Genomic DNA, 15,123 nt, shown 5'->3' with positions numbered 1-15,123 from the left:
TATACATCCTCATGAAATGTGTTTTGAGGTGTATTTATACTGTAGTTGCATTATCCAAACAGGTTTCAAGCAGATATTCTAAACTTAATGCACATGAAATCTGTTGAACATCACACATGCTCCATTCAGGAGTGGTGATATCTTATCGTTATAAATTAAAAATACATTTCTTTAGTACTACATTCTGTTTAGTTTGTCCTTCCCCTGCACCTCCGATGAGTACGGTGCCAAAGAAGTTCAACATGCATACATACAATCGTTCCATTACATCAAAGAAAGTGTTTGGAAATGCATTTAAGTGCACCTTCACAGTGATATCATGTAAAATGTACGCGTGCTATTCCATGTGCTGCATAAGGAACAAAACACACGGTGCTTCCTGAAACGCGAAAGGTTTGTCTCCTATTTTTATTTCCACTTAACAAACTAAACTTACAAAAAATGAGTGAGCTACAGTTAATGCTCAACAAAACATTTGTTTCTAAGTTGTGTGATCACTGGTTTATATAGCCCCTCGGTCAAGGCGCTATATAAGTTAAAATAAGATGAAGACACGAATAATTTAGCGTAGGCCAATGCAATCTTATACAGAGCAAACCGAGTCACACACGTGTCGCATTATTTAAACAAAAGAAACGTAAGCACACTCTCGTTAGGCTAAAGATGACATTTTATTCACGAACAGAATATAGATTTAAAATTATCCACTATGTGTTTATAATCTTAGTGCATTTGTCTCGCTACAGTGAAGTCTGGAACATTGTCATCTTTCCTGCTTCTTTGGTGAACCTCCATTCACTTTCCTCGTCGAAAAAAAAACAACAAATGTAAAAATAACTTGGTTTAAAATAATTTAATTTATCGTATTAGAAGCAGCAACAAGTGACACTACTACATGTACATACATAATGTACAGCAATACTAGTGGCAGACTAACACAATGATAGCGTCGAGGAATACAAACTTCAGTCATCCGCCAACATTTTCGTGTACATTCTGTTGCTCGAACACCATTACAAAAATATTTCTTTTCTCCAAAAAAACATTTTAAGACAAAACAGCCTCGCCTAAATGTAGGCAAAAAAATGGCAAATTTTAAAACAAAATATATACACGGAGCTCTCACGTTTCTCGGGCCAAGCCAAATTACCGTTCCGTTTGTTGGAGTGCCAGACCCTGTCTGGAAATGTTATGCCGTTTGATTAAGTTTGCATCTGTTGTAATGGGGTTTTTTTGCACGTGAAAATTACACGAAACAAATTGTAAATCGTTTGCAGAATTATACACGAGGCAAAAGCAAATTGCTTGTAATCATGTAATTGAATTGTTGTGCATTGCTGTTGTAAGAGCCTTACAACAGTACAATAGCTACTGACAGCCAAATAACTTTTACGATTCATCACAGGCCTATGTTGGCCAACATATCGCTAGCTAAGTCACTATCATCATTCATCACGGCGTATATTGGCCAATTATACATATTTTGAGTGTTTTGTATATGTGAATGCATTGCCAAATAAATCCTGTATCAAAGTCGTTATGTTAGTAACGTGCAAACAATGTGTGAATTTTATCTTTTTTTTAACACAGTACAGGCTATATACTTATTTTAGTCATATTAACAATGTTATGATTGCTCTCTATTCATACCATTACTATACTGTGAATGTATTGTTTATATAAAGTTATATTAACAGGTATCCTAATTTTTATTCATGAGGATTAATAAAAACTTATGTGATTGTTTAGAAATGGACAATATTTAACACCGTTATGATTATATTTTTAACGTAAATTGTGACAGAAAAACATAACTTGTTAAAGCTCAGACCTGCGCACAAAACCTAATTCTGTTAAACATGATCAAGAGTGGATAATATTATCCAAACATTGAAACCTAATGTGGCAAGGCCCTGTACAGAAAGCAACAATCAAAGCGTCTAAGGTAGTGCAAGTTATAAAGCACGGAACACCACGCAAAACACTCTCGTGATTATCATTAAAGCCGAGTACAGATCCTATGTTATAATGTACCTTTATTATAGACTTAAATAGTTTAACAATAACATTGCTTTTATAACGTTTAGACCACACAGTTGAAGCTACATGGATGTTTGTGACTCAAAGTCACAATGCTGGACCCCGTAGCATCCACAGACCGTAAACCGACACAGTCAATATTACAAAGCTCCATGAATTGATTTCAGATGTGCTTTCAACTTGAACAGAAACAAATTATATACCACAACCTCTTGTTTTAATCCAAGCGATTCAAACAACTTTAATTTGTAATTACTCTTTCTTTACATATGCAACTTGACAATTTGTCCTGGTCTGAAAATGTCTATATTTGCACCACCGTGACATAAAAATATAGCAAACTGTACTATTCACGTCAACACTGCCCATGAAGTTTTGTAAGCATTAAGGTCCATATGCAGAAACAACTTTGTACATTGTTGATTTTGTTAACCAGTGTTCAGCAACTCTCACTCTACCACATTCTGGAACGCAATACTTGGTGACACACAACTTAGTTCAAAGTGTGTGTGTGATCTTCCATCATTAAAATGTACTTCAGTATTAAATAGATGTTCATAAATGTGTTTAGTCATGTACATTTTTCGTTTGTGTGCTACACATTTTTTTCATTTTAATTCACCTTCAGAGTCCACATTTTAGGCACATTGTAGGTCTGCTGCATCCACATTTCATTTCTCTTACAATAAACATAAAACTTTCAACACCAGGTGTGTTTTGCTTTCTTCCAGTTTATTTAAAACTTGCTAACACTCACTGTAACCACCCTCATTTCACAACACTCACTTTAAGTAATGCCCATATGAGCATTCTTTCCAAAACGTGATTTAAAAAACATAACCATGGTAATGCAGGTCGATGCAGCTTTGCAGGCATTTTTATAATTGTCTCACAAACACAAGTGGCCTTTTAGATTTGGGTAGAAAACAATGGACTTTGTAAACAAAATTGTTCATTGAGCCTCCAGAAAGTCAAGTTTACCTTCATCAGACAGAATCAGAATATTTGTTTATACTGGAGGAATCTGATGAGCTATGAAGATGTCCAGTAGGGGTGGGTAAGAAAGTTCATAGCAGCTATGAAGACAGTGGGGAACTTAAAAATAAAAAATCCATGGAAAACACAAACTGCGGAGACTCGCACTGGGAAAGAGGTTGCTCATCTCCGAGCCTCACTCAATATCGTCCTCGGAGGCCGGGCTGCTCGGAGTGCCGATGCTGGATAGGCTTTGCTGCTGCTGCTGCTGCATGTTGTGCAGAGCTGCAGCGGCGAGCGCAGGTGGCAGACCCTGAGTAGAGCAGCGGGAACGGCATCTTGTCCAGGAGTGGCGCAAAGCCATGTGCGCGGCCTTTCCTTCCACCATGGGCCCGTACGCGGCTGCAGCAGCGGCCGCCGCGGCCGCCGCCGGGTGCACCAGGTAGAAGGGCACGATAAAGGGCTGGTTCGGCCCGTTCGTAGCCAGTTCCGACGCGCAACCTGCTCCCCGTTCGCCGCCCAGCGGTGCCGCCCGCGCCGCCGTCGCGTCCGCCCGACACTCGGGCTCCACCTTGAAGCGCCGCTTCTTGGATCGGCGGTCGGGCGCGTGCCCCGCCACCCGTTCACGCTTCACCCGCGCCCCCTCCCGGCAGCCGCCCCCGCCGGCGCACCGGGCGCCACCGTCCCCGCCGTAGCCGCTGTCGCTGTCCGTGTCGCTGTTCGAGGACGCCCGCGTCGCGTCGCCAGCCCCATCCGCCGCCGCGGGGTGGGGGGATCCCGCCGCCTCCGTGCCGCCAGAGGCGGCGCCGCCTCCGAGGGCACCCCTTCGGATGACGGGAACGCAGTGCGGCCCTCCAGCTCCCCTTCTGCTGCCGTCTTCTTCTTCTTCGGCGGCGGTACAGGAGCGAGGGTCGACGGAGAGAGAAGACGCGACGCCGTCAGGAAGGCCCAGGGTGACAGCCCTCTGCAGGTGGCTGAGCAGGCCGGGGCTGCTGGCTTCACACGCCCCCCACCTCTCCTGGCGCGCCAGGTACGTGAGGACCTCACGTGCGCACGCGTGGTAGCCCAGCCGGAAAGCCTGCAGCCCAGTTTGGTCGTCGAGTTCTGGCTGCTCTCCTGAACCAAGCAGTACAGCAGACATGATGTTAATTTTATTGTGCATATACCCTTAATAGTAGCCCCTCATATGAAGGCACTCTGGTTTTCTCCCTCATGCTACTCCTTCATGTAATTTGGCTAAATATCCCCAATGCAGCATCCTCATTAATAAGAATATTGAGACCCAGTGAGGCTGCCTTAGACAAACAGATTACAGTGGTATATTTTGTTCCATGAGATCCATTGTTAAGGGTGCCGAAATAATCTACATTATTATTCCTTTATTTATTTCCCACCCACATTCACATGTGTAGCTGTGCGCATAGTCTAAATCCATGTTGCTTCATTCCTTTCTCCCAAATTAACTCAATTCTAAGAAGAAATATGAAGAAAAAAAATTGTTCCACATTTTTAACCAGAAACGGATCCTTTTGTATCAGTTTCAAAACTATATTTCCTTATCTGATAGGAATCAATAATAAAACGGAGACGTTTACTCTGAAACTAAAAATTTAGGAAGTGCACCCTAACCAATTTCAATTCCACATCACAATTAAAAAATAAGATGACAACAGAGTACATGGAATTGCAGATCACTTACATGTACCAACATAACCAAAAATGTATGTTAAGATTCCAGGAATTTGTAAGAATACAAAATAGATTAGATGTTTGCTCCAAGCTCTCATACTCTGATGGTGCATTGTCTTTGAGTTGTGCGCCTTTTGGCGTCATCTGGTCCAACCCATGTGAGACTAGGCTCTAAGGAAAGCTGTCTCGGGTGTGGACCAATCAACTTCAGGACAGTGCACATTATCAGAGTTATGTTCTGTTGTTTGTATTATGACTGCAGGTATTGCGGTCTATGCAAACATGACTCCTTGTAAAAAGGTGTCAGTTTTGTTGCCAGATAGAAGGGTGAAAAACCAATTATCATATTTTTACAGGCAAATGAGGTTCCCATAGTGTAGATGCTTGCCCCGAGCTCTCATACTCTGATGGTGCATTGTCTTTGAGTTGTGCGCCTTTTGGCGTCATCTGGTCCAACCCATGTGACACTAGGCTCTAAGGAAAGCTGTCTCGGGTGTGGACCAATCAACTTCAAGGACAGTGCACATTATCAGAGTTATGTTCTGTTGTTTGTATTATGACTGCAGGTATTGTGGTCTATGCAAACATGACTCCTTGTAAAAAGGTGTCAGTTTTGTTGCCAGATAGAAGGGTAAAAAACCAATTATGAATAGGGTTTATTGATATTTAATGCATGTTAAGTCTCTCAACAGGGATTTTATTCTACCTCTATATGTGCTGATTTATTAGTAAAAAAATTTAACTAAAGTTACGTTGTACAGTGTCAATAAATGAACATGGCATTACTCGCTTAAGTTGTAAAGTCAAGTTTACGCATTCTGGTTTTAAGGAATGCAATTTGATTGCCATAGAATTGGCTGTGAAAAAAATGCTCTCGTTTTTTTTTCCTTTCTATAGTCTACAACTGTGGTGGTGCAATTCTGTTCTGCCACGCACCTTTCTGCAGTACATTAAGCCGCTCTTGCTGTTGCTGGGTCAGGGAAGTCAGTGTTTTCACGTGTTTCAATGTCAGTTCCAGCACCACAGCCTTCTCCAGATGACCCAGGGTCTACACTCACACAGTAAACATGTATTCACACGCATTATTACATGTGCACATGTGCAGAATGCTAAACGAGTGCAAGCAGACATGTGAATGAGCGTGACAATGACTTTAAAATTTAGGTTTTTTTTATTTTATTCAGGAAATAATATCTTGACATGGGTTAATGGTTGCACTGATTGGTTGATTAAATGTTGCTTTAATTTAGATTGTGTTTTCTAGACCTGATGGCAAGGTGCAGAGGCTGTGTTGGTTGTTGAATAATAATAGTGAAGATCAATCTATGCAACTGTTTGCACAATATGATCTGGAAAAAATGTATCTAATGAAGAAAGCCCAACACAATTTGAGTATCTATAAAAAAATGCTTTTTAATATGTACCATCTAGTGTCTTCCATAATTCAGAATTAGTTCTCCCACTTTTAAAATGCTTTTCCTACAGCTGACTGTTGCATCTTATCTACTGCGCTGTGTACTGTATATTTAATCTCGGGTATTGCCAGACAGCCAGACAGGAATCCAGAGAGAAAACTTTTATTCTCATATACGGTAAACCCTTGGATTGCGAGCATAATTCGTTCCGGAAACGTGTTTGTAATCCAAAGCACTCGTATATCAGTTGTGGTCACGTGACGCTCGGCAGACAAAGCGTATACACGTACTACTGATATTGCAAGACCTCGCTCGTTTATCAAATAAATATGTATTTAAAAAATTTGCTCGTCTTGCAAAACACTCGCAGACCAAGTTACTCGCAATCCAAGGTTTTACTGTATTTTTATATGACGTGTAGGGTTTGAAAGACGAATTATATATTTTGCCTGTGAGCACAAATATCCTTAAGTGCAGTACTAAATGCCCAGTCTTCTAAGACCGTTTTGCATTGTGTACCATGTAGTGACGCACGGTTAACCTTTTGCAAGTTTGCAAATTTGGTTCCAAACGCTTGCATTAATGAGTTGACACACCTGACTGGAACAAGGGGTCTAATGTTTAATAGAAATGCATTTAAATTCCATGCAAGTCACATCAGACCTCACTATACAGAACCACATTGAGCAATGAGGTAATGGTAAGTGCCATATAGAAATTTGTGGAAGTACCAGTCTCTTTTGACCAGTGAGTTGTTTACGTGGCCAACAGACCAGTGTAGGGCTTAGATGTATGACTGGAATGAATCAACGTTTTACTTCGATAAAGTACTCCAACCATTACAAAACTGTCAAATAAGTTAGATTTTAGTGCAGAGTAATAACTTCAGCCCTGGCTTACAGTACAATAAGCATATTCCACCGTGAACTACAAATCTTATGTAAACAAGTTTGAGTGCATGGTTACTTTTGTATTGTGTTGTGCATGATAAATTATTGCCGCTTTGTTATGACAAAGCAGTCAATGCATCACGTTAACCTCAAACATTAATCACTGGCTAAAAACTAGGATACATTCGAGGCAGAAATATTTAATGTCTTTACTTGTGCGCTTCCGGATTTGACTCGGATGACACGTTTATAAACACGTACTTGGGTTTCTGGATAATTAAACGTCAGGAAAATTAATCACTTTTAAATGTAATCTGTCTTGGCTTATACCACACGTGCTTATGAAGAAAACATCTTTAAAACATGTTGTCCTTGTCCACTATGTCTGCCTATCAACGTAGCATTGCAACCCATTACAGGTTTGCATTGCAGCACGCTGGAAATAGTTTCAGCGCTCCTAGTTGAAGTGTTTGATGGTGTAATCTCATAGCAGAGGTTAAAAAGACAAAGAACTACACCATAACACATACATTACATGTAATACAAGAGAAAAAGTTGAAACTTAAATTAATCCATTAATAACATGTTCATTATTTTTTCCAGTATACCTAGACATTTTTTAAAGACCTTAAGACACTTCGTGCATAATTGCCAACTTTTAATAAGACCGTGACCTGCCCTTTAGGCAATTATAAAATTAGCTGTCTTGTGTAAAATGCCTCATGCATAACTAAGTCGTCTACTGTGTGTTTTATGCCTCGCTGATACAAATATTCTACAATCTACAGCAATGCCAAGAAAAAAAAGCTAATATTTCAAGACAGCATAATTACTTTCAAAACTGTAACGCAAGCAAATAAAAAAAATTCAGAGGGAAAAAAAAAGAACACTTTCCATATTTTGAGAGAGAAAAAAATGTGCATGCTTTTAAAATAAGTATTAATTTGTTCTCCTTCTCCTCCTCCTCCACATGAGGTGCAAAAACTCTGCGCCAGCTGTGCTTTCCCAATGAGGTAGAGTGGGAGGGAGGGATTGGAGGGAGAGAAAGTAGAGTGAGGGAGGGAGGTAGTGTGGCACAGTGGTTGTTGGGAAACGTGTCCATTGCTAGGAAACGGTGGCAACGGTGGGATTTTGAGTCGCCTGCTGAGTGGAGGACAAGGGATATCAGGGAGCCACTACGCACTCAAGACAATTTTTCATTATGCGACAGCCACTTCTCGCCTGCTTTATAATAGATGTGCTTTCATGCAGGTGGCTGGCATTTACAATAATTATCTGAAATTGATGTCCATTATTGAGATGTCCTTTTTGTGCGAGAAAATCCATCTAAGGTGAATTCTATGGTTCATTTCAATGCATCATGAACTCACGTGCAGTCAAAATACTACATTTATATCTGAAATAATGCTTCTGATTACAAACATTATTATATAAGTGTCTGAGTTGAATTCGTATTGACTTCTGTTCTGCATTTGTGTTTTTGCTATATGTATATACTGCTGCCTATATACAATTACAACATTTTAATAAGACTGTTCTTTTACTTAAAATTTCCAATCATGTTTCAACAGTTTTACTGATAAAAAATATATTATATACTATATAAAACAAACATCATACAATTTCCTTCTCCTTGCATGAACTGCAAATCCAAAAGTAAGTGTCATGTTTGATTGAACAAAAATAATCGCATACAAGTTTACAAAACCATAATTGTAATGAACAAGTATTTTAAGCAGTGGAAAATGAACATACAAACCTCAGCAAAATCCAATCAATACAAGCTCATATTATACTCCGACATATAAACAGACACAGGTTGAAGTAATATTAAACACAGAATTTGTGCAGGACCTACTGATAGTTTGAGATGTTCAGGGAGCAAATCTTTAAGCTGTGCGATGCACTCATTAATGCGATCCCTCCTTTTCTTCTCTATGAGTCGATGTGGTAGCTTGTATGCCTCCTGAAAACAAGCAAATCACAAAACATTAATTTGACATGTATAACAATAACAGTTAACTTTTGTAGATACTTCAGATGTAACTTTGAAGAAAATAAATGCTGCTATTGGGTTTAGTTAAAAATACTCAAAGAAATCTTTAAAGACGAGGGAGAGTTCGAAACTTCCTTTTATATTGAAAACAGCTTAGAATGTTTTCTTACTGATTTCTATCTTTCAAGGTTATTTCTATCTTTTTGGGTTGCAGGAATAGGCCATAGACTGTCTAATCACAGTACAAGGGGTGGCCAAATTTATTGACAATACACGCCACATATCAACAACGTCATATAGCTAAGAGCCATGGACGCCATCCACTAAAAAGCTGTTAAAATGATAAAAAAATATGAAAAATGAAGTGCTCTAGCAGAGCGTGTTTAAATAACACGGTTGGCTACGTATGGCGCGAAAGAAGTTCAACATACAGGAGATACAATTAAGGGCACGTTTTCTGAGCAGGTCATGCGGGGTGGTCATGCGGCCGACTTTCTCATGGTTTTGAATTTCTGAATACATATGGGAGCAGTGTACTCGTGTTTGGCTCTGCTGCCAGGGGCACTGCCCCTGGGCAACTCCTAATTCCATAGGTTGTTCCTGTTTCTACAGAAATAAAGGTACATTAAGAAGTTTAAAATAAGCTGTGGTATCTACCAAGCCACAATTGAATTGCCCGGAAATTGAATGCGGCTCATGAGCCATAATTTGGCCACCACTAATATTGTACAAAGTAGTATTCTCTACTCAGTTATCAAAATGGTGCTATACATTCCACAAGCACAGTTATTAAGCTGTTTGAATAGAACGTGTTAAAACTTGTCTGGAAATTTATGCTTGGATATATTTGGTTGACGTACGTAATTTTTTAAATTTAACTGCATGTTTTATTTCGATTTAAAGCTTTCGTGACTGCAAGGATTCATATTCTTGGTTCTTTCGGTAAAGTCATGTAGAAGGGAAATAATAAAATAATGAAAATAAAAAATAACATTTTCACGACGTTTCGATTGCAACACAAGCAATCATCATCAGGTGTGAAAACCACAGCAAGAAAATTTGAAAAAAAGTGGCGTTTTATTATTATTTTATTATTTCCCTTCTACGTGACTTTACCGAAAGAACCAAGAATATGCATGTTTTATTTTAGCCATGAGGGCTTTTGGAGACAGTGCGTGTAGTTTTGTTATTCCTCCGTTGAAGGAGCGCAGGATAACAGTGGTATACTAAAAGGTCTATAATTTGGGTTGCATTGGCCACAATCGCACTGTGCTTTGTCTCTGATTTCCATTTATGAAAATTTGCACATTGGCCTGTTGATGTTCTGATGTGGTTGTCCAAGCCAGGATAAGCAATGTATGAGTCTCAACTGAGGTGTTTATTCTGACCATCCACATTCATCCTACATCGACAGTAAAATATGTCCAGGGTGTAGCAGTAACCATTGTGAAAATTGCTCAATGTAACTACTTTAAAAATGTAACCCAATGAAAGTACATAGTCATCACCCTGGACGTCTCAATGAAATATGTAATAATGAAGTGCCACGATGACTGTAAAAGTATGTGTCTCACTTTGTAAATGACAGTAGCCTAATAGCCCCTCGTGCTTGCCAACTCCCCCCAGATTTAGTGGAGAGCTTACAGGGCTTTAAATTGACGGGCATCTGACCCCCGAGGCAAGGGCACATTTATTTAGTTTTTTGCTAATGGCACCCTCGATAATCCATGGGTGTTTGTGTCAAAGGAAAACCAAAGGATTACCCAGCACTGTCCCCCGTACATGAGTGAAATGGAATAAAGCGCTAAACGAGCACACGTCACACTCGTTGCTGCAATGGATCAATGCTCTCAGTGTACGCAAGTGGTTTGCTTGCAGTCGACACATGTCCACCGGTATACACAACCGGTTTAAGCTTTGTAAAATAATGTAATGTAAGCAAGTCATTTTATAATTCGACATTTAATTGAAGAGGATAATGTCGTTATTCCGAGCCGTTAAGTTATCGTTTACCGAGTTGTTGTTTGTGTACAAATAAATAGTTTCTGGGCCACTTGTTTCACAGGCACTTTTGGTAAAAAAAAAACAATCCCAAGACGACTGAAATGTATGTTTCAAGCAGAAATTGTTCAAGCAATTAATTTATTCTCAAATCATTAACTTTTTCTCTAGCATACCTTTGCATTAATTCACAAAATGTAGATTTCATTATTCACCAATACATCATAAAAACTCTTGTCCAATATTTACTAAGATACTATTAGAACTTAGGGGATGGGTGAAATTATATTTTCATCAAAATTTCATTCTAGTCAGTTCAAGTATTTGAATATAAAAGTAATTCCCAACGGTCTATCTGAAAATTATTTTCAGTAAATGTAAAAAGATTACTGCTGTGTCAAATGCGTTTTGAAGAATATTAGGAAAAAGCTAATCTCATATATGTGCACGTTTGTAATAAACTTGCAGCTATTTGTTTTTTCAAGAATGTCTTTCAACAACACAAGTGGTCTGGATGAGCCTCATGATTGTGTGCCAATTTTTCAATGGCCACACACCTGCTGTTTTAAATGAGAAACATCTTTCTCACCTGCATCGTTGCTCTTACATTATAAATGTGCTTTCCTAACTATGGTGGGACGTAAAACTCCGGCGACCATAAATTAGCCTGTTATTGTGCATCACTTCAGTTCTTTGCAAATAATCTCCTCTTCTGCAATGTCAAATTCCACAGTACTACTTCTGCTTTTGCCTCTGACCAAAGCACCCATAATGTGAACTGATCTCATCAGATCTTGAAAGCTAAGCAGATATTATTACACTGTTTTTGATGGGCAACGACCATGCATAAAACCGGTAGTTATAGACTGAGGGGGGGACACTTTGTGGGCAGCAGAGAGCAGTGCAGAGATATAAATTGTTGTACTGTATTGTATCCCCATGTCTATGTTCCACATCATCATAAACCCGCATAGACCAGTGTCGTGAAATATCGTCAAATAACCCCCACGACTCGTCCAATGTGGGGAGGATTTACAAGCAGGGTAGATTCATGTCTATATAGTCTTGTTTTCAAATTGGTAGTGATTCATAATTCTATAATATGAAAAATTAGTTCTGGTTAGGGGTTGGTTATTTAATTTCAGGGTATTGGGTTTGAGCCACAGTCAAGGTCACCACTTTTTTTTAAATGCCACACAAGGTTAATTACGACCTTTATGTCTGCAGGATATAATAGATCAGTTGCTAAAACATGAAGCTGCACAGCTAATGGGGAAGAGTTTAAATCTTTGCCAGGGTCGACTCAGGTCATAGTATATCATATCCCTCTGAGGCTTAATGTGATTGTTTAATCACGAGATTTGGCTTACACCATTGGGAACCACCACGAATATCGGCTCAAGACTTCTCACCGTTAACAACGCAGATAGGAGACCCGCAAAATTATGCCCAAGCATTATCCAGGCTCAATCCAAGCATTATCCAGGCTCAAAATCTGCTTAGCTTCCCAGATATCTGAGACCGGGCGAATTGCGGGATATGTTCATGCACAGCTTTAAGCAAATTCAGAATTTAGAATGTTTATTTAAACTTGAGGAATCCGATGAGCTGTAAAGCGGTGGTCCAGTCGGGGCGGGTAAGAACGTTCCAACAAACAATACAATTAATTCTAGATTTGAAGCTTTCGTGACTGCAAGGATTCATACTCTTAGGTTTTTTCGGGTAAAGTCACGTAGGTAAAAAATAAGTAAATAATAAAATAATAGAAATAATAACAGAAATAAGTTTTGTAAAGATGTCTAATTAAGTATTTTTTTCAAAACATTAAATTACAGCGATGACGTGCCATGTATATTATACAAAACATCATCATTATTATTTATATTATTTACTTACTTTTACCTACGTGCCTTTACCGAAAAAACCTAAGAGTATGAATACAATTAATTCCCTTCCTGTTTGTATCAATCTCTCTACAATGCTACCAACAATCCCCAAAGCATATCTCTTCATATAGCAATAGGTTTTTTTTTTAATAAAGGTGTCAGTTTTTGTACCAGTTAAAAGGGTAAAAACCTATTGCTATATTTTGCCACTGGTAAAGGAGGTCTCATAGTGCATATCTCTTCATATTGGGCACCAAAGCGTGACAGCTGAGCCCCTATCTTAGACTTACGAACACTTACTGCGATTTTGATTTAAAGCTTACTGCCATGCTTACGTGGGGCATTACAACAGCACAAACATGCTCCAATGTAAAGGAGCATTGCGTTTAACAATTTGCTATTCATTCAATGAGATTTATGTAATCGCCTGCCACCCAAGGCTCCCCTTGCAATCGCGTGGGTTCTCTCACCCGAGTTAAATGTATTTGTTTTAAACAAAGGTGTTCCATAATGAAAGGCCATAGCCCGAAACGTCGGGCAGTAGATTCGTGTTGAGTTGTTTACGGAAATTGTGCATCGCTGCCGAATGTTTAATAATAAAAAATGCATTAACTTAATAGAAGTTCAGATATGTTCAAATGTATTATTGTAATTGTTGCAAACTAATAAAAAAATACACGTTAATATGTTAATGTTGTAAATAAGGGAGGTCAAAAGTTTTGTAAAGATGTCTAATTAATTTTTTTCTCAAAACATTAAATTACAGCGATGACGTGCCATGCATATTATACAAAACAACACATTACACATATGAAAGCATATTTTATATTTTACAAATGAAATATTAATTCACTATTGAAAAAAAGCATCAGCCATGTACACAATTTAATTCGCTTATTGTTTGAAAGGGTACAGTCTGGCAATTGCCATCAGTAAAGAGTGCATATTTGTGGTTAAATTGCTTGCTTATTTATAGTTAACACAGTACACACTTTAAGGTATTTAACTTAACGATAAGTAACGTAAGAGGCTCACTTTGCTGTCTTCTCTCCGAAACGCGAGGCCGCCTTTGCAGATGAACAGCGGCGGGAACTCCACGCTGCATTAAACAAACAAACAACTTAACACCATCAACAACAACAGAGCTAAAATCCTATAACGTCGTTAACTTATTAACGAAACAACACCAAACACTCGCACCCCCACCTCCTCAGGTCGTGCAGGTCCAGCTCGTCCCCCTTCACGGAATTAAAATTCGGGACGCGGTGATCCATGTTCAACATTTTTTTTTCGCGCAATCGAATTGCGAGTTGAATTCTGAGGGAAAGTGAATGGCTCTCCGTTAATATACTCTATTTTAGATATATTTCGTACATGAATTGCAATTTATAACCCCCCCCCCCCCCACTATTTGCTTTGCGCGGGAAAGCGAAGAGGCGCCAACGCTGCTGCTGCTGCTGCCTCGGCTCGCCGCTCTCCTCCTGCCGTGTCCGACTCGCGCGCCACACGGGGAGGTGGGGCACGAGGGGGGGGGGGTACAGAGGGGGAGGGGTAGAGGGGGGGAGGGGTAAAGAGGGGGAGGGGACGTCCCCCCCACCCGTCGTTACCCCCCCCCACAACCCTCTTTTTACCCCCCCACCCCTCTTTACCCCCCCCCACCCGTCTTTACCCCCCACCCCTCTTTACCCCCCCCACCCCTCTTTACCCCCCCCACCCCTCTTTACACCGTCACGTGACCGTCCGCGCGCGCCATGTGTGCGACCAGACGAGACGCCCGCAACACGTGACCCCCCCCGCACTCCCCCCACCCGGCTCGCCCCCCTTTCCGCCCACGACCGCAGCCCCCCCCCCTCATCACACCCCACCCCACCCCCCCGTTGCCCTCAATCAACACAGCTAGCCCCGCCCCCTCACCGTGGGCGAGCCCCGCCCCTCGGCTCACGTGCCCTGAACGTGCGGTGCCTCGCGTGCAGGCGGGTGACAGTTATATAATTATTTAGCTACTTTCTCTCTTTTTAAAGAGGCACTGCACAATGTCCCCACACCGCACTACGCGTGCGTACGTGTAGCGTAACAATTGCACAATTACATAACATGACCATGAAAATAAAAAGGCCGTCCAGTATTGAGTATTATTGGGGTTTTTATTTTCTTTTCTTTAAGCCATGGTTGCTGAACTCGGTTCCAAAACGTTAAGCGCCAGCAACAGACATTATCACTTTTAAAGTTCT

At 40.2% G+C, this 15,123-nt stretch overlaps 1 protein-coding gene across 1 annotated transcript; it reads right to left on the bottom strand.

The window, feature by feature from the left end:
- Nucleotides 1–389: 389 nt before the first annotated feature.
- LOC133355588 (class E basic helix-loop-helix protein 41-like) lies at nucleotides 390–14,358 on the bottom strand. Its single transcript, XM_061572934.1, is given in 7 exon segments — nucleotides 390–3,328; nucleotides 3,330–3,383; nucleotides 3,386–4,131; nucleotides 5,641–5,752; nucleotides 8,868–8,975; nucleotides 13,928–13,991; nucleotides 14,099–14,358. Coding segments are annotated over 7 exon segments (1,278 nt in total). The 5' UTR covers nucleotides 14,176–14,358; the 3' UTR covers nucleotides 390–3,211.
- Nucleotides 14,359–15,123: the final 765 nt, after the last annotated feature.

The sequence above is a fragment of the Lethenteron reissneri genome, chromosome 51 (genome assembly GCF_015708825.2).
Source record: "Lethenteron reissneri isolate LAM-NWPU_2019-01 chromosome 51, ASM1570882v1, whole genome shotgun sequence".
Classification (NCBI taxonomy): Eukaryota; Metazoa; Chordata; class Hyperoartia; order Petromyzontiformes; family Petromyzontidae; genus Lethenteron; species Lethenteron reissneri.
The sequence above is the reverse complement of the archived record's forward strand: the minus strand, read 5'-3'. Positions and strand labels throughout refer to the sequence as shown.